This window comes from Drosophila subpulchrella, unplaced genomic scaffold (assembly GCF_014743375.2).
Source record: "Drosophila subpulchrella strain 33 F10 #4 breed RU33 unplaced genomic scaffold, RU_Dsub_v1.1 Primary Assembly Seq354, whole genome shotgun sequence".
NCBI lineage: Eukaryota > Metazoa > Arthropoda > Insecta > Diptera > Drosophilidae > Drosophila > Drosophila subpulchrella.
Window position 1 is genome coordinate 11,001,637 of NW_023665577.1, and position 19,465 is coordinate 11,021,101.

Here is a 19,465-nt window from a genome sequence, read left to right on the forward strand (position 1 = left end):
AGGCAACTTAACGTATATTTTTTTTGCTGTACGAGTATCTTTACGAGATGCTGCTTCCTCATTTGTGGCTGTCTCTTAACACAGTCATGATTATATGGCTCATACGAGGGTTACGAATCTATTTGCATTTGGTGGGTGCAGCTGGAAAGCAAGGTGTGCTCTTTGTGCTGTAACAAACGAACAATTGCAGTGGTGCGAAAAGTGCGCGGTAACAATTTGCCCTTAACCAGAGGTTAGACGGCGCTAACAGATGGTGTTGCTGCTGTGCCACAACGTTGCTCTCGTGGCAGAGGTTGGAGTTGTTGAAGTAGTTTTTCTAACCGAATCGACAGATTATCATATTTTCTCCATGTTAAGGCCAATATTCACATATTTTTCCCTTAAAAGAATTTAACTGGAAGTTAAGAGAGTTGCATTTGCAACTAATGTTGCTACTAGCAGGCTAATGTTGCTGCTGTGCCCTTAACCAGAGGTTAGGCACCGCTAACAGATGGTGTTGCTGCTGTGCCAGAAAGTCGGTGAATCGACATATTATCATATTTTCCCTTAACACAATTTAACTGGAAGTTAAGAGAGCTGTTCTTGCAACTAATATTGCTACTAGCAGGCTAATGTTGCTGCTGTGCCCTTAACCAGAGGTTAGGTACCGCTAAAAGATGGTGCTGCTGCTGTGCCAGAACGTTGCTGTACAGATTATCCTATTTCCCTTAGCAGAATTTAACTGGAAGTTAAGAGAGTTGTTCTTGCAACTAATATTGCTAGTAGCAGGCTAATGTTGCTGCTGTGACTAATGTTGCCGTTGTGTTTGCCTTTGCCAGCTGGTTTTCCTTAGCTGGTTTGGCTGCTTGTTTTTGGGGGTTGGCTGTGGCAGCAGACCGACCCTCACGCATGTGGCAAGTGGCAGCTATAAAGATGTCGTTGTTGCTGTTGCTGCCGATGTTGCTGTTGTTGCTGCTGCTGTCGGGCCATGCAAAAACGCAACGCTAAAGCAGGTGCAGCAGCCTGCAACTTCCGCAGCGAATGCGAATGAATGTGTGCTTGTTTGTGTGGTGGGTCTTTTCAAACAGCAACAACAGCAGCAGAGGCAGCAGAGGCAGCAGCAACATGAAGTAATTAACAACCACAACAGCAGCAACATCATGAGCCACTGGAGCCGAGCAAAGCGTTGACAATAGCATTGAAGTTGCTGCCGCAGTTGCAGCTATTGTTGTTGCCGTTGTTGTCATTGTAATGTGCTGATTTCATGGCAAGCGAATACACGGCGTATACGCAACGGGCGGAGCAGCAGGAGGATGAGGAGGAAGGGCCCTTGCCCTGGGATCTTTCTGCATATTTTTACGCTGTCCGCGAAGGCAGGAAACATGCTCAAGTGGCGGGAATGTGGCCAGCATGCTGCTCCCGAGCACATGTCAAGTGGGGCATAGGATGGGGGGTTTCCCTTGCCCCTCCTTTTATAGAGCAGGAGTTAAGTGATGAAGAGTTGGGATTCAGGCTTGAACTTCCCACGTGAGCGTGTGAAAGAGCAATGGCAATCAAAGTAAGCGGGATGGTGGATGGGGGTTTCCAAAATGATAACTACAAACTAAAGTGAAAACTAAACAATAAGTGGTTCACTTTGAGACTGTTTATAAGGTAAGTCAATCCCCATAAACAGCCTCATTGCACACAACACTGACATAAACATAAAGTTAATGTTAAAGTTAAAGTTAATCAATCGATGGCGAGTAACAATGATTATTCACCCACACCGAGATCGCATAATGTCTATAAGCTTTTGTCTTGCTTACCGGCACTTGTCCGCGGCTTGGTCCGCACGGGCTTCACATCCAGACCGCCGCTGCCCGCATTGCTGCCGCCGCCACTGTGACCGCTCAGCGATCCCGCTCCGCCGCTGTTGCCGCTCATGCTGCCCATGCCGGCGGTGCCGCCCACCACCGAGCCGCCCAGGCCATGCATTCCCGAGGAGGACGAGCCACCATGGTGGTGGCCACTGTGGTGGTGATGGTGGTGGTGGTGCGCCTGCGCAGCGGCCATACTGTGACGCACTGCAGCCGCTGCCACCGAGGAACTTTGGAACATATTCGCCGCCGCCACCGCCGCGGCCTGATGATGCGCCGCCGCATGGTGGTAGGAGGCATAGCTGCTGGTGTCGTAGCCACCTGAGCCACCGCCACCACCGCCACCCCCACTCCCACCGCCACTGCTGTACGCCTGCGCCGTTCCGTCGAACAATCCGTTCGAGGATGTGGCTGCGGAGGCGGCGGCTGCGGCGGCGGACAGGGAAGCTGCTGCGGCGGATGACGAGGCAGATGTGTTGCTGCTGGCGGTGGTGTTGCTGTTGCTGCTGCTCTGTTGCTGCTGCTGTTGCTGCTGCTGCTGTTGCTGCTGCTGCTGTTGCTGCTGCTGCTGCTGCTGCTGACTGCTGCTGGTGGAGTTGGAGCTGGAATTAGTGGTGCTGGTGGTACCTTCGCGCTGCTTGGGCGTCGACGTGTGGGTGGTGCCGCTGCCGGAGGATCCGCTCGCACTCCCGTTCTGGATCGACGGCTTGATGTCCAGCGCACAGCTGGCGTCCGTCAGTGAGGTAGAGCCCGTGGCCTGTTGGTGCATAAACGCGTTCATCACGGCCTGTAAAAGATGGGGAGTACTTATGTGTTTACTACGTAGAGAATAAACACTAAGAGGTTTTTACTTTTATAAAACCTAAATGCTCGTTAAACCCCAACAAAAATTATTTAACCTTGAAATATACATTTTAACTATCATTTAGAAAGCATTCCTGAAACTTCATAAGGATTCGATAGTTTTTGACCATATGACTCTTGGATTCTTTTTAATTCTTAAGGTTAAATTAGTTAGTTTGCCTTGATTTTTAAAAATTAAACCAGTAAGATAATCGACATTTAAATAAGTGTCATATGGCCTTAGCCTATTAAATACTCGATTAATTTGTATCGATCAATTCCGTTTGTAAGTTTTAAATAATTAAAAATATGTATTTTGATTTTATTTATCCGCTTATAAGCCTAGGCCAATATCATATTATAAATACTCAAATACTTTGTTTGATGACATGAAAATAACTCTGAGTTTCTACTGTTTTTAAGTATCGATATGAATCGAAATTGATATAAATTTATATTTGTAGCAAGATGTCTTAATATATAAACAGATAGAAACTTAAGGTACAAAGGTTTCCTATAAAGAGACAGATATCTTCCTGTTTTCCCCCAATTCGAAACCATCCACCTCAACTAAACTTAATCGAAATAATCGCCAGTCGCTCGATTGCCCGAAGACATCGGCACCAGCAATCGATGCAGTGCATCACACTCACCTGGTACTCGGATGGACCGGTTTGCACGGAGTCGGGCGTGGAGTCCTTTGGCGGCGTCGGCGGGAAGGGGAACGAGTGCTGTCCGGCGGCCGTCGTCTGGTGGCTCTGGCCCATCTGGCCCAGCTTGTGCTCCACCTGCGGCTCCTGGGGGCAGGCGAACTGGCCCATGCTCCAGGCGCTGGCGGGGGCGAAGGACTTGTGCTCGCTGGTCAGCCAGGGACTCAGCGGGGTGTGGAAGTGGGGCCGGCACACTTGGGGCGAGGCATGGGTGGAGGGCATGCGGGATGCTGGAAACACAAGAAACAAAACCAAATGGGGGTTAAGAATTTAATAAACTCTCGCTGTGCGTCGCATCAACTTAAATGCTGCATTAAATCAATTATGGCCCAAATTTATAACGAAGATTAACCGACTAAGCCGCGACCAGAAGCGATCAAAATTCGTAATAAATGACGTTGTTTTTGTACTGTCTTTTTTCCTCTTTCCTCTGTGGCTGCCGCGCAAATTTGCGGAAAAGCTGCGTTATAATTTATGAAACACCAGCCAGCAAAAAAAAACAAAAAAAAAAGAGAGAAAGAGCCGCCTCAGAACCTCTGACCACCACTGGAACCACCAACCATTCATTGCTCGCGGCCTTCGGGCCAACAACTTTGCATATGGCCAAGACCATAGAGTTGGCCACAAAAGGGGGGCAAAAGAGGCTGAGGCACTGCGACTGCGACTGGGACTTCTGCATTGTCATAAATTGTTTAATTTGTATCATAAACAATCGCGTTAAACTTTTGTCCCAGAGCTAAAAAGATCGATCAACGGCTCGGGCCGGCTCACCTCGGCTTTTGGCCGGGCTAAAAGTGTAGCCTAAATGTCTGGCAGTGTATAATTTAGCAGACACCAAGTGAGATTTATGTGCGCCAATGCTGCCGGTTACTCCATCGATCGGATCGGATCGGTTCGGATCCTATACTATCCCAGTCGATCCCTGGCGGATCGATCGACGGATCCGACAGATCCCCATATCCTCGCAGCGGGTGTTTTTCGACTTTCGAGTGGGGAATGGGCAGTGGGTATGGGGGATGGGGGATGGGGGATAGGGGCATTACCAAAGGGGGCAGGCACGTTGCAATTGTTTGGGGCGCACTTATTCTTATTATTATCATTAATATTGGCTGCAGCTCCCCAAAGAGTCGCAAGTCGCTGGCCCTCGGGGCTTGTTTGTATGTGAAATTATTTTTGATTATGCAGCAGCAGCAGCAGCAGCAACAGCAACTGCAACAGCAACAGCTACGGCAGCAACATCAGCAGGAGCAACAGCAACAGCAATCCAAGCTGGTTGGCCAACAGTAGGTCAGTTCGTTGGACGCCAAGATGGATTAGGCCAAATCAAGACGAGATTCAAAAGAAACTTGGAATGAAGAATGGTTGGAAGAATTGGGAATGCTCTAATTTTAGAGATGGAAATATGTTCACAAAGTTTGCAAGAATGTTTTTACTAAGATAATAAAAGATCAGTATCAGCATAGGTTATTACCAAACATTATTATAATAATATATAATATATTATTCTTATATCATCATTAAACTATCGATCATAATTGCACAAATATTACAACACCCATTAATAAAATGTATCTCATACAAATCTTCGTCATGATATCTTCACCTTATCCATAACACCCATAAATAAGTGTATTCAGCCGTCGGTAGATGGAAAAAACCCCAAACCCGATCGATGGATCGTTGGATCGCTGCTTTGGCCGGATCGCTGGCTGCGATAATATCCATTTGATTATCCTAATAACAGTGCTTTAGTGGCGATATTATATGTACGTGTGCCTGATTATAGAAATTAGCTGCAGCAGCAGCAGGAGCATCGTCAGAAGCAGAAGTACCCCATGTAGAACCACAGATCTCTTCTTGGGAACACTTTTCCCCCAGTGCAATGCCTCAATCAAATGTGCTTATTGCTTTTCCCGATCTGCTGTGCCGACTTCACACTTTTGCGCCAACGACAAAGTGGAAACCTCTCAAAAAAAAAAAGAAGAGATCCAGCATAACCATATGAAGTCGTCATCGGATCTCGGGTGTATGTAATTTGCGGAGATCGAGGGAAATAATACCATTGGTCATGGTAAATTATATAGTCGGACGGTTGCATCTTTCAGCCCGTTGCCAAATCAATGTCCGATGCGTTCTTTAATTGGCATGGCGAAACTTTCAATTTGCCAGCCGATGGTGTTGGCGATATCAGCGGGCTGTTAATGTTAATCCCAAGTTATATACGTATTATATGTATGACTCACATTTGGCTTACTCGTTTTTTACTACCTTTTTTGTGTTTTTTTTTTTTTTGCTGCTGGTCGTATAAAACAATTCGCTAATAAATCAAGCTGAGTACACAGCAATTAAAGTTGCAAACTTGAAACAAAAAGAACGACATTTTTTGCTGATGTTATTGTTGTTGCCCGGGCGGTATGCAAAGCTCGTGCTGGTGGAAAACGCTGCCCTTGGTCGTCTCCAGGTTAAAACAAAAAAAAAAAAAAATAAAAAAAAAAAAAAAACCAGCCAGCCTGACACGTTCTACAGAGCAACAACAAAAAACGGCTAAGAAAAAAAAAACCAACAACATTTTGAAGCTTTTGGCCTGCGCTTGATTTCTTCAAACTGACAGATCAAAGCCCCCAAAAGCCGCCGCTCTCTTTTAGCCCGGTCTCCTCTCTCTTGGACATTTCTGTGGCGTTTTAAAAGCGTTTGACAGCGCTCAACGCTCTCAGCGCCTGTCCATCTATAAGACCGATTCCGAAACTGAAGCCGAAAACCCGGCTTAAAGCGCCTTTTAATTGCAATCGAAGCTGACGCTTGACGACGACGTGAATGACATAATTAATGTATTTGAATATATACTTAAGCCTTAACACAAACTTATATATATGTACGTAGGCCGGTTTGTGTGTGCACTTAGCCGGACGTGTTGGACATTTGAAGATGACAGTTAAAAAACAGGTGAGTCTTCAAAAAGCTGGATGACCAGAAATCAGAGAGGAGAAATCCAGCGGGAAATGAAATGGCTTCAATTAGTTAAATGCATCAGCTGCCGGCCAAGTTATCATTTCGGCCATCGCATCATTTGAATTTCAATGGGAGAGGACAACAAAGCAAAGCAAAGCCGGGCAGGGTGGTAAACCATCTTGATAAGGACGAAAAGGGATTTTTGTCTCTCTTGCGATGGTGAATTAAATTCACACCAAAAAGGATTGGATTTGGGGTGCTAGAGGCTGGGCGCTGTTATCAATCGATGGAAATCAAATCCGCAAATGAGTGAAACGAGAGACTCCTCCTTAACCGTTTTTCCAGGGAACTTGTGTGAAATGTCAGCGCTGGTCGATTAGTGGATTTGGCCGTTTCAGTGGGTTCAGTTGATTCAGCTGATTCAGCTGCTTCCTGCCAGCGAGCAGCAACAATCAATCATGCGAACGGGAACAGGACGAGACAATCCTGCAGCTCCTTCAGGACCTCAGCGAACCCCTCTCTCTCCAAAAGGCCCAATGTCTGCAGGCGGTGGCTTAATTTATAGCCTGAGCTACCCTCCAGAAACAAGGACTTTTCTTTTCACCTGCTCGACGGGCGATTTGATGTTGCTGTTGTAGGCGCGTGGCTCCAAAATGCGGTCAAGTGTCTCTCGTCGGCGGCCCTGTTACACCTGCTCCAAAATTGGAAATTGTTTAAGCATGCAGCGGTGGCAGCAGCAACAACATCCACCAACGGGCCATAAACTATAACGGATTCCAGTTTTAGCCACCACCGCCAGCGAGATCGAGAGCTCAGCAGGTAGGTCAGTTTTGGCCGCTCGAAGACACCTTGATAGTTATAGATATGCACGGGGAAAATTTACTATGCTTTCTTTATGTTTGTTAAAAAAAACATACTCAGCTTGGAAGTATCCAAAGAATATATTAAACAAATTTAATTGTATCCCTTTTTACCAAGTCTTAGATCCAGCTTTGTGTAAAATATCACGAAGGCATCAAAAATGTTGTTAACAAAAGTTGACTGTTAAATATCTTAGCTTCATTTTAATTATATGCCAATAAAATTAAATGTTTGTATAAAAACCTCATGTTTTGAATATTTATAAAGGTTATTAAGCTGATTAAACCATTAGACGTTAAAATTACTTTGAACTCAAAATAATAAAAACCAATAATAAAATATTTTTAATATATCCTTTATTAACTAAGATAATTACAGATTCTAAGTCTTGAACTTCCAGTAATTATAGAACATATAAATTATAGGATTTCAAAGGAATAGGTTATTAAGTTGTATATTTTTTAAAGAGCATTAAATATTAAATATTTTTTTATATTTTTGGTATTTGGAATATCTAAACAAATCCCAAAGCTAATATCTTTTATTATAAGCTAACGGAACCCTACAAAGTATTTTAAGTTGGTTTTATTTACACCTTTTTATGAGCTGTAAGTATGAAGTTACTATTTCTTTCAGTGTACCTCCAACAGTAGCTGAAGTTGAAGCTGAAATTGAAGCTAAAACTTGGGTCTCTCGACTGCTTAGCATTTTGCGCGCTTGTTTGTTTTAATTATTTCTTTGCTTTCTGCAGTTGCGTGACTCCGACTGACTGACTGACTGAATGACTGGGTGACTGAATGACTGCAAGAGTGCCCGAAGGACTGGTTGACTGACTGACTGACGGAATGACGGAATGACTGACAGAGGCAGGCTGCATTATTAAGCGCAAACTGCGCTGCCGCCGCCATCTATATTATTAACACTTTATTTGCAGCCCCCGGATCAGCGTTGCATGCCAGCTTATCATTAGTCATAAGTTGTCAATTGTATTTATGATAATGCGTTTAATAACTCAAGTAGCTGGAGTAGCTGGAGCAGCAGCGCCTTGTAAGTTATGCCGTTGCACAACGCACCGCCCTGGTAAAAACATGAATATTTTGTATTTTTTGAGGAATTCTCTGGGTTATTAATTGCTTTATAATTGACGTATTACCAGGACAGAGCTGCTGCGCCGCGACGGGAATTTCTCTCCCCGAAAAGGAGAAAAAAATGAAGAAATACAATGAGAGCCAACCAGTTAACCAGCTTGTTTGGGCCAACGTGTGAATTACGTGGCCTGGCTTTTGCCTTTGCTTTTGGCTTTTGCATACGTGCCACAATGTGGCAGCCACAAAAAAAGGCAGGAAAATGGGAAAACACGTTGACAACAACAGCAGCGAGCTGCAATGGGAGTTGGGCTGGGTATGAAGTGCGCCATTTTTGTGGCCATTTGCTAGATGTGGTGGTGGGTGAAGAAAAAAAAATGGTTAAAAAAATACATAAAAAATGCTAATAATGCGGTTGCAGTGGCACAAAAAGGCGCGTGCATTGAACTGGAATCCTGGCCACGCAATGCCAACTTTAACTGCAACTTATGCAAATGCAACTCTGGCCTGTCACTCCGCCAGTCAGTCAGTCAGACTTTCTGTCAACTTGACAGTTTCTTCTTCTTCCTCCTCCTCGCCGGCTTTCGGCTAATGAGCGGACACCCCGCCAAAAGGATGCGCGAATCCTGTCCAGAGAAATGCCTGCGGGCGCACTTATGACAGTTCGAAGCGTCAGCGAAATCATTAAAATTGACAAGTTTTTATATGGCAGAACCAAATTTGGTCACTCAAAGGCTGCGTTTGAAGTGATCGCGCAAAGTGTTTGCCCAGTTCCTCGCTGACAAGTTGTGTGTTCCCGGTGATTTTTGCCAACAGGGATTGGAGATATGGGTATTGGACCACCGGCGGGCGCTGCTTCACATGTCATAAATAAGAACGCGTTGACATTTATCACAACAAAGGGCCGGGCAGAGACAATGGGTCGAAAAGGCAGAAAAAAGAAATGCTTCACAAAAAAAAGTGAAAAAAAAAATATCGCAACAAAACGTTGCATAAATTCATAAGCCCCCAGAGCTTGAGAAATTCAATTGATGCGACCTCGAGACTCTGGGACTCTCTGGCAACCAAGTTGCTGCTGTGTGTCCACCACGGCTGCTGCTGCTGCTGCTGCGGCATATTCGCATATTAATAAAATATTTTATTAAACACACGCGCCGCCAACAAAAGATGATGATGGCACTGGATGCCCCGGCTAAAAATTATGCTAAACAGTTTTTCAGCGTTTTTCGGCGGCCCCCCAAAAAAGGCTGCAAACGCGATTCGAAAACGAGAATCGTGATGTTGCTCCTTGGGATCTTGAATGCTGCACGCGCATTGCCAACAAATTTTTGGCGGCGTCTCTTGCGACACATATTTCTGTGATCTGTGTGATCTGGGGAAAAGGAATCGCCAAGTTCTGTTTGCTTTTTTTTTTGGGTATCGCAAACTGGTTTCGAATGCCCATCGAACAAACTGGCTAAGCATTGACAAATGTTAATTAGAGAGGCGTCATTTGTTAGAACCCATTTACAGGTGGTCCGATCTGCGAGTTCTTGGTAAGATTGTTCTAAATCGATAGTTAGCCTTTCTAGGAAGCAATTTGCCGGGGAGTACAATGACTCCACTCTGTCTGATTAATTCGAGTTTGATTTGGTTATCCGGCGAGATCAGCGCTAAAGATCGGCACAGGCGAATGTCGCAAAAGTCATTTGTAAACTTGACACTGCAATGGGACCACAAGCCAAACACGGCTGCACAAATGTATTAGCCGCAATTTATCAGCAGCAGCACACAAATGTTGCCGCCATGGTTGCTGCAGTTGCTGCTGTTGTTGCAGTTGCTGAGGTTGCTGTTGCTGCTGTTGCTGCTGCATTGACAGCGGGGGCAGCAACAATGCGCTAATATTCAATATTGTAATTGCATTCACAAATCGTGCCCAGGGTGCTCGAAAACCGGCAACATGTTGCTGCCGTTGCCGTTGCTGTTGCTGTTGCATCTGCAACTCCTGTGACTGCTGTTGCTCCTTCAAAATTAATGAATGCTGCTGGGCTGGAGCGCTTTTTGTCTGGCCAACTGACCGCTCGCTGTGTTAGACAAATCACAACAACAGCAGCAACAGCAACATGTTGCTGCCGTGCGTAAGCTTTTGTCTCGCCTTGCGATATAAATCGCCGCGGAGCTGTTTTTTGATTTAACAAATTAATAACGAGGTAGCCGTCTTATTGATGATGCCACATCACAAGGCATACAATAACCATATTCGTATTTCTTTATATAGATATATAGGTATGTTTATACATGTCGCGTTCCTGGAAATCGCGGCTGACAAATGACAGGCCCTGGATTCTCGGCAGGCCAAGACTTCCGGCCCAGTTCGCCAGAAGCAGAAGGCGGCGAGCTTTAAAGGAGCCAAGCAGGCAGTCGCCATCTTGGCCAGATTGATGCAACAGCAACAGGAACGGCAACGGCAACAGCAACACGGCAACGGCAACGGCAACATAGCAACAGCAACATCAGGCGACATTGATAGTGATTGAAGGACAGCTGTTCACACTAGGCAAACTAGCCGCAGTCCGGCGAATGTCAAATTAGAATGCGAAACGTGTTGCCAATGGGAATGTTGCTGCTGCTGTAGTTGCTGTTGCTGTTGCTGTTGCAGTTGCTGCTGCATTGGACAATGGACAATGTGGCGGCACCTTTGGCTCTGCGGCATGCAAAGCAGCAACAGCAGAGCAACAGCAACAACAACTGTTGCTGGAGTGCAAATTAATTGAAGCATCGCAAGGCAATGTCAACGACAGCAACATCACGTGTTGCATGTGGCATTTTGGCGTAGGCTGGGTTCTGTTTCCAAGCCCCCCCCTCGGCACATTCTTATAATTATGTCATTTAATTAAGCAAAGACAGTTCGCTGTGCCACGACTAATTAAAACATCGCGCCACAAGCAGCAGCAACAGCAGCAGCAGCAGTAAAAGCACAGCAGCAACATCGCCAGCACAGCAGCAACATGTGCGGTGGAATGAATGACCGGCCACTGTCGATGCAACGAGCACTATATATAACGCAAAACAGCAATTCAACTTTGCCGCTCAATGGATCGTACGATGCAAGATCTTCTAAGTAAGGAATGCTTCCAGGAATTTGGGTCATAATTAATGTGGCATGATTTGGCAAGACACTTTAATCAAGGCGAATTAAATAGAAAGAAAGAGGGGGCGGTAAAGGGAGAAAGGGCCGAGGCCGAAAGCCACCCAAAAAGTGCACATCAATCATACGCAGCGGTGGCCCAGCTGTTCAATTGCAATACCATAACTCACTTTTATAGGCCATCCACTCGCACACAATTCGCTGAAAACCTGCGCACCGGGATTAAGATTTGCCGCCGAGATTCTGGCCAGGCACGCTATGTGCCATATGCCATATGCTATATTCGCTATAAGCCATAAGACTCGTGGTTGCAGTCGGTAAATTACAACAACTATTACGGGCCCAGCCCCACCAAAAGCCAAAGCCATTTCTTGGAAAACTCAGTTTATATGCTTTCGGGCCTGGCCACATGAAAATTTATGAGTGGACAGCGCTTCAAGTGCAACACCTGGTAGCCAGGCTAGTTTTGTGTTGAGTTTTTCTCTGGTTTTTCAACTGAATTCGCAGGCTGCTGCAAAAAAAGGGAACAAAAGACGCACTCAATGGGCCCGCATCGCATTTGATGTCCTTTGTAACGGCAGCCCACTGTGCGTGACATTTGCGTTAAGTGGCTGTGGGAACTTCATTGCGGCCAAAAGCTAAACCTAAAGCCAAAAATTATGAACAGAGGCCCGGCGACCAACCGACCAGCAAAAACTTTTCATTTGCCCGATTTTGCCTGGCCGATAAGCCCAAAAAAGTTGCCAACAACAAATGAAAATGCACGACACACACAAATATTGTCAAAAACTTGGACCGCAGATATCGCTATCTCTATCGGGGCATCTATAGCCCTCTCTCTCGTTCTCAGTGCGAGTGCAATGGCTATACATCTGGGCAGTTCGAATTGCAGGCGAAAATATTCAAACGCTCGGCTGGGGTAATTAAAAATAAATTTTATGCTCGAGCTTTAACAGCCGTCGGAGTCAAAAAAAAGGCTACAAATATAAAATACTTTAAATGACATAACGAACTTTAAATGCTCTAGTTTCTAGTATATATTTTAATGATATAATAGAACTTAAGACTGAAGAATTCTTCTTAACTATTGAAATAATAGTACATTGCTTATATTTTATTAAAAACTATACCCTATTTTTATTCCCTACAATATTTATTTTACTTAATGGTGTTTAAATGGTAATTTATTGATAATCTTAACGGCCATAATATTTATCTCAAATTCCTAAAACAAATAAAAACCGTTTTAAATGGTTTACCAAATTCCTACTTTATTGCCCTCACCCAAATACCTTTTTGTCCCAAGTGTATTATAATCATGGCTAAGACAAATAGTGAAATACCAAAACAAAACAACAAAAAAGCCACCAAAACAACAGTTTGTGAGTGTGTGTCTTTTTCATCGAAAATGTTTGTGAAAAAAGCGAGTCAAGATGAAAAAAAATGTAGACAAATAAAACAAAAGCCCAGCTAAACTTAAATATACACACATACTATATACTCGAGTGTGTAGTCACGGGGCAGACAAAAGTTATTGCCAAAATTTTCGGCATGTTTGCTTTTGAAATTTAAATTTCACATTTGTTGTCGTTGGTTTTTATGGCCAGGGCTATCATAAAAATAACCAACTCTCGAGCATGTTCAGCTCTTGTGTTGTTTTGGCCATTAAAACTGCATTGGCGTTTGCGATTAAGCCAAGAAAATATAGAGAGAAAAAAAAAAAGAAATACCAAACTGATGCCGCCCTAGTTGCTTAATTTGCCACTAATGACAGCCAGTAAAGTTGGCCGCCCCTCATAATTGACAACTAAATTGGCCGAGTGACAAGGGGGGCTTTTTACCCCCACCACAACCCCCATTTAAGCCGCCCCTGAGATGTGACATATGCAGACTAATGAATTTTAAAATCAACGCTCGCCACAGGTGCCCGCCGCTCGTTATGGATGCGATTGGGAATGCGAATCCGAATGCGAATGCGAATGCCACTCCGCTCCCCAGACAAACTGTCTGTCAAACGATTTGAATCCCCAATCCGCAAGCCGCAGTCGTATCCCCAGAATCCCATGGAATCCGAGTGCATGAATGAATTACAGCGGCAACTGGGGGATCAAATCAAGCATCAATAAAGTCGGCATATGAATAACATGAATTAAACATAAATGCAAAAGGATCGGTTGGACGGATCCACATCCACATCCATGGATCGCTCGCAGCTCCCTCTGATTGATCACTTTGTGCAGTTGCACAGCCTCACTTAGCCAGACATTCCAGGGCCAGCACTACCGAGCACTCGGATTTTAAATTAAAATTTTGCACACTCCAAGAGCAGGAAATAAATTCAGCGACCACGCCGCATTGATGCATGTCACGTTTGGGTGTTCGCTGCGTTTACGTGGAACTGTCAAAATGCAAACCGCCATAAAACCCAAATAATACAACAAAAATGTGTAACCAAAATAAAAAAAAAAAACGGAGTAAAAAACCAAAGCCCAAAAGCTGCAGCAACAACAATGGCTAAGTGCCAAGTGAAAATGGTTTGGGGCATCAACTGTCAAAACTGACAGCCGAGTCACAGTCGTCGCAGCCCAGAAAACCGAAAACTGAAAACTGAATGCTGAATGCTGAATGCCGAATACTGAAAACAGAAAGCAGAGCCAACGGTGGCTCAAATTGAAAATTAACTTAGCGGAACTGGAAATTTTTTTTGGAGGCGTGTGAACTTTACACACACAGCCATACACACCTGAGACCTGGTACTTTTGCAAAAGACGGGGGGAAAAAGATATATAATAATGTCGTCTTCTTGTTCTTTTGTTTTTGGTTTTTGGCAGCCCACCTCCCTAATGAGCATAGATCATTTTCTTTTTGGTCTAGGAACAAATTTCAGACAATTAGAAGAAAGGGGAACTGGTGACCATAAAATAATACTTAAAACTTAAGTTGATACTCTCAGCTGGCATAATAGAGTTATGAAGAGTGGGTGGAAATATCAAGAAAATGTTTGTAACGTTAACTTGGTATTTCAAGAATAATGTAACTGAATTTAAAATAGTTATATATACAAATACTTCCTAACCAAAAGTATCTCAATGTATGATCTATGTTTCAATGTTTAATCAATCTTATTTTTCTACTAAAAAGAAATATGGCCTCTCCTCATCCTGTAGTTTCACGCCTCCATGCAATTGTTTCAGTCCTTATCTGGTTCCATAATTTTAGGTTCCAGGCATAGGGACACAGTCTAGCTGCAGGACATCGTCGATTTCTATCGACTCACTCCCCCGATTTCGATGGCGGCCCACAGGAAACGCTCACTCAGCAACACAAAAAAGGCGCGAAGCAATCGATTTGTGGGCGGTGGGTGGATACATCCACTAACTCCACAAAAAAAAGTACCAACTAGAGCGGCAACTATCAGGCAAAGGCAACCCCCGCCAAAATACATTCATTAAAAACGCATTAGAAATGACATTAGAACAAATGTCCAAGGGGTGACCAAAAACCAAAAAAAAAATGGAAGAAATTACTTAAATAGGGTTTACTATAAATCGAAATGGTGGTTAAGGTACAGGCTACTTTCCCCAAAAATTGTTCTGCCTATACCTATTTGGAAAATTTCCATTGATACGTTTACAGTTCAGTTGGTATATCATTTAATATTAAAAGTTTCTATAAATTAAATTGATATATTTGTCTTTTTTTAACTATGACCTGCTTGAATAGCTTAAAACCATTTTAAATGGATAAAAAAATGGATTAAATAATGTATAAGATATTGATATAATGAAATTTGATGTAAAAGACATTTATTTTAATTTATTTATTTTAGTCATTGCCTTCTCCATAAGGAAGATTCTCACTGATTCTTACAGTTCTTTTTTTATCCTCATTTTGTAATGATAGATCTTCTGTAATTTCTTGCTTTTAAAATTCGAAATTGTAGTGGATATTATAATATATTAAATCATTATCAGTAGTTCAAAATGCAGCTATTCAAATTTAAAATTAAAAACCACGTTCTAAAGTGTCATAATTCTTGTATTATCAGTCTTATAAAACAATATCACAAATATCTCTTTTTTAAAAATCTAACTATTTTAGAACTTTACATTTCAACTGAACTGTTTAGATATCATAGGAATTTTGATGATCTATACTGGTCAGATATTATAGGGATTTTTACAAGTTCAGATACCATAGGTATTTTTATGATCTATACTTGTTCAAATATCGTAGGGACTTTGATGATCTACAGTTGTTCAGATATCATAGGGACTTTGATGATCTATTCTTTATCAGATATCATAGGTATTTTGATGATCCACACTTGTTCAGATACCATAGGGATTTTTATGATCTATACATGTTTAGATATCATAGGAACTTTGATGATCTATACTTCAGATATCATAGGGATTTTGATGATCTATACTTTCTAGATATAGTAGGGATTTTGGTGATCTATAGTTATTCAGATAGCATAGGGATTTTGATGATCTATCATAGGGTTATTCTAGGTGTATATTTAGAGTCCACTTACTGTGCTGGTGGTAACTCGGGTAGTAGCGCCGGTGGTGTCCGTTGCTCTCCAGCGCGTAGAAGGCGCTCATGTCGCTGGTGTCCAGTCCGGATCCACCGCCGCCGCCCAGGGCCGCGCCCACGCCCACGCTGCTGCCCGCCGAGCTGGCGCCGCTGGAGAGGCTGTGGTGGCTGTGGGCCAGGCTGCTCCCGGCGCTGCCAAGGCCGTTCGTCTGGGGCGAGACCCCGCCCCCATTGCCGCCGCCCGAGGAGCCGCCCCCTAAGCGCGGACTGTCGTACCAGCTGCGAGCGGCAGCCTCCGCTGTTGAGGTCATATCCATTTCGAGTATAATTTTGAATGTTTTTCTGTTCTACCGGGGGCCAGGAATCGGGTCGATCTGTATATCTCAGCGGGGTCTTCTCTTTTATTGGGTGGTTTTTTTTTAGCTCTCTTCCGGCCTTAATAGCTACTCATTTTTCATACACAATTGGTTTCACTCTGTGGAAATCAAGAAATTTGTTGAACAACTTTAGAAGTTGGCTGGTGTCTGCTGTTGATAAGATTTTAACGGTAGCCGGCGTTATCACTCACTCTCCCTTATCGCGAGCTTTACATTTTTTGTTCAATTGTTTTTATGGCTTTATGGCGGTGGTACAGTTATACAGGATAACCGCGAGTTGATTTACGATTGGACTTTTGGATTCTACGCTGGCTAGAGTAGTGTGGGAAATGCCAAGACTAAGGGGAATCGTAGTATTTTGGCATTCATCCGATTGATTGATGACCAAGCTCCCGCCCAGGGGACCTAATAAACATGTTGTCCCAACAATTGCATTGTCACAATGTTTGCACACAAAGGATCTTGAGGATACGAAATGTATCTGCGGGATGTCTGTGAGAAGGCGCCTGGAAACCGAAAAGCAGGTGTGTTTCTAGGTGTTCCCAGGTCCTCTGTGTGGGCCCAATTAGGTGCGATTTAGAGGTTTATCGAAGAGCTTCAATTGCTTACTGGCATCTGGTATCTGTCAGGGGTTTCTTACAGAAGGGCCCAAGAGTCATATCGCAGAGACAACACTCCTACTCCCATATTGATTTAGACAGGTAGCCGAATTTTTTGGGGAATTTCGGGCTTATCAGCAATAGATAGCATATATGTTTGTACAGCGAGCTGTGTGCATTGCACTCGTTGATTTCTTTTCGAAACGATTATTATCAACGGGAGTTCTTTTTTTCGTCTATTTGCTTTCTTTGTTTGTCTTTGGCTTCGAAAAATTATTAATAATACAGGCGAAGAGTTGGACCCGAGTTTTATTTTGTAGACTGTATCTTTAAGGTGCCTTTCCAGATGCCTATCGTTCGATTGACAATTGCGCTACGAAAAGAACGGCGATAAGGCAACATAATTTGTTACCTCCCGAAGGTGGAAGAAAAGCAAATAACCAGGGTCTTCAGAGTCGAAAACTCAATCAATTTATCTATCTATCGGCAGCAGAAGCGGCGATAAGGAGGAAAAAAATAGAAAAATAGAGAAGCAGACACTTTTCATTAAATGTCTTCTGGTATTTTTGTTTTTCTTTACCGCGCGCTTAAGTTGATAGCAATAAATTGATAAGCGCAAGTGCCAGATTTTTTGGAATGCTTGTGTCAGCAATTTTTATTAGTTTTTTTGGGGTTTTTAACAGGGGCTGATCGCTCGATAAGGATAATGAGCTTTACGCGGGGGCTAGCGTTAAAAACTTTTTGATTATCTTTCGATAACTGCTCATTTTTGTTTTTAATGATCATTGATCACACAGATTCTTACATTTGTAGCACACTGTTTGGTTGACACTGCTTGTTTGTACTGGGTTTTTAAATAATGCTCTTTGTATATATTTTTTTGGTTCACACTTGGGATTTTCTTTTGCCGACGCGTTTCTCGAGCTTTCTTTGTTGTTGTGTCGCGGCGAGACGAGAATCGATAGCGAAATACGAACGGAGCGAGCGGACGCACGCCGATAACACGCTTGCAAACACGTCAACAGTTGAAATCGAACTGAACGAACACACGAGCGCAAAACGCCAAACAGGAAAGACTGGCGCTGCTTGCTCTCGCACCACCACTACATGCGCGCACGCGGGCCGAGGAAACCCGTTTAAACGAGGCCCGGCCTTCGCTCGTGTGTGTGTGTGTGTGTGTGTTGGTGTGCTGGCACATACAAGATGGTCGCGCTGTCAAGCAGTGCTCGCTGCGGGAGAGAGGAAGGCAGCTATAGGGCAGTGGCAAGCAATATGCCTGTCACTCTTGCTCGCCAAGCGAGAGGGGCGTGTTTTTTTGCTGTGTGTGTGCTGCAGGTAACCGGTTGTTGTTGCAGTTGCATTTGCTCGCTGTGCGTTGTTTTTGCTGTTTGTTTGTTTGCTCCGCTCGAGTGCATCGTTCAATAATCTCTCTGTGGCACGCCTCTCTGCACTTGACGCACACACATAGCCCAGACAATCCAGCGTTTTGCTTGTCTGTTCGCTGCGCTCTCACCTCCCCGCTCTCACTCCCTCTTGCACTGCCATCCCGTAGCCCCGTCCCTTTCCCACGCCCGCTGTCAAGCAGTGACAACAATCATCGATCGTTCCGTTTGCGATTATGTGCTTTATTTATGGGCCTTAACATGTGTGCAGATTTGTCTGGCGATTTTTGAGTTATATACGCCTGCTGCTTGCTGCTTGCCTCTCTCCCCTCTCCCCTCGCCCACTTGTGCGTGTGCGAGCGGGATGGCCATAGGAATAGAGCCAAATTTGCATAAATTAGCAGCTGGAAATTAAGAGAAGTGTATGTACGTACTATGCGAACTGCGAAAGATAGTTTCGTATCTAGATGCAAATTATTAATATGGAGCTCATATATTTTCGCGGCAAGTTGGCTCCTTTGGGGTCGCGTTTTTAGTGTACATCTGCTGCGCATAAACAGCACACTCAAATACACACACACACACACATTGGCGGCCAAGGAGGAAGTCTCAGATACGTGAGCCAGTTTTTCGCCACAGTCGAACTTCCATAAAATATCTCATGGTTTTAAGTGCGAATTTTATGCACCATATTTCAGTAATTCTTTTGTCTGCTACACAAATTTGTAAGAAGCCTTTTTATCATTTTGTTCTGAGCGCTTTCTTGATTCGGGATTAAATATGTTATACCCATTTTATAGGTCTAATAAAAAAAGTAAAAAGATTGTTCTTTAAAAATCACCGAACTAAATAATATCAGATATTTAGAAACTTAAAAAAAATCTAGACATCAAAAAACTAGCACAGTCTTTTTAGCTCTTTTAAAATATTTATAAGATCATATTTGCTTAAAATCTTTTTTTCTAAAAAAAACCCCATTTAACTTCGTATAATCCCCTTAGTCGACCAACTTAAGAGTGCTTTAGCTAAAGATATATTTATTTTATTAACCTGTAAAAATTGATCAAATATTCTATGTAACTTGATATATTTATTTTGAAATATTCTTGTTGTTTCCCATTTCCATCAATGATATTAAACGATATTTAATAA

At 43.5% G+C, this 19,465-nt stretch overlaps 1 protein-coding gene across 2 annotated transcripts in view; it reads right to left on the reverse strand.

Annotated features, from left to right (window-relative positions):
* Window positions 1–17,949, reverse strand: part of LOC119560023 (GATA-binding factor C) — a 36,775-nt gene extending 18,826 nt beyond the window's left edge. Inside the window, exons 1-4 of one of the 2 annotated variants that reach the window (XM_037873314.1) lie at window positions 17,737–17,949; window positions 15,954–16,430; window positions 3,335–3,621; window positions 2,466–2,625 (exon numbers count right to left, since the gene is read on the reverse strand). In XM_037873314.1, coding sequence (XP_037729242.1) covers window positions 2,466–2,625; window positions 3,335–3,621; window positions 15,954–16,272 — 766 coding nt within the window. In that variant the 5' untranslated portion in view covers window positions 16,273–16,430; window positions 17,737–17,949. Of the gene's footprint in view, window positions 1–1,787; window positions 2,626–3,334; window positions 3,622–15,953; window positions 16,431–17,736 lie in introns of both variants that reach the window. The other variant, XM_037873313.1, reaches the window with a different exon arrangement.
* Between the last annotated feature and the right edge of the window lie 1,516 nt (window positions 17,950–19,465).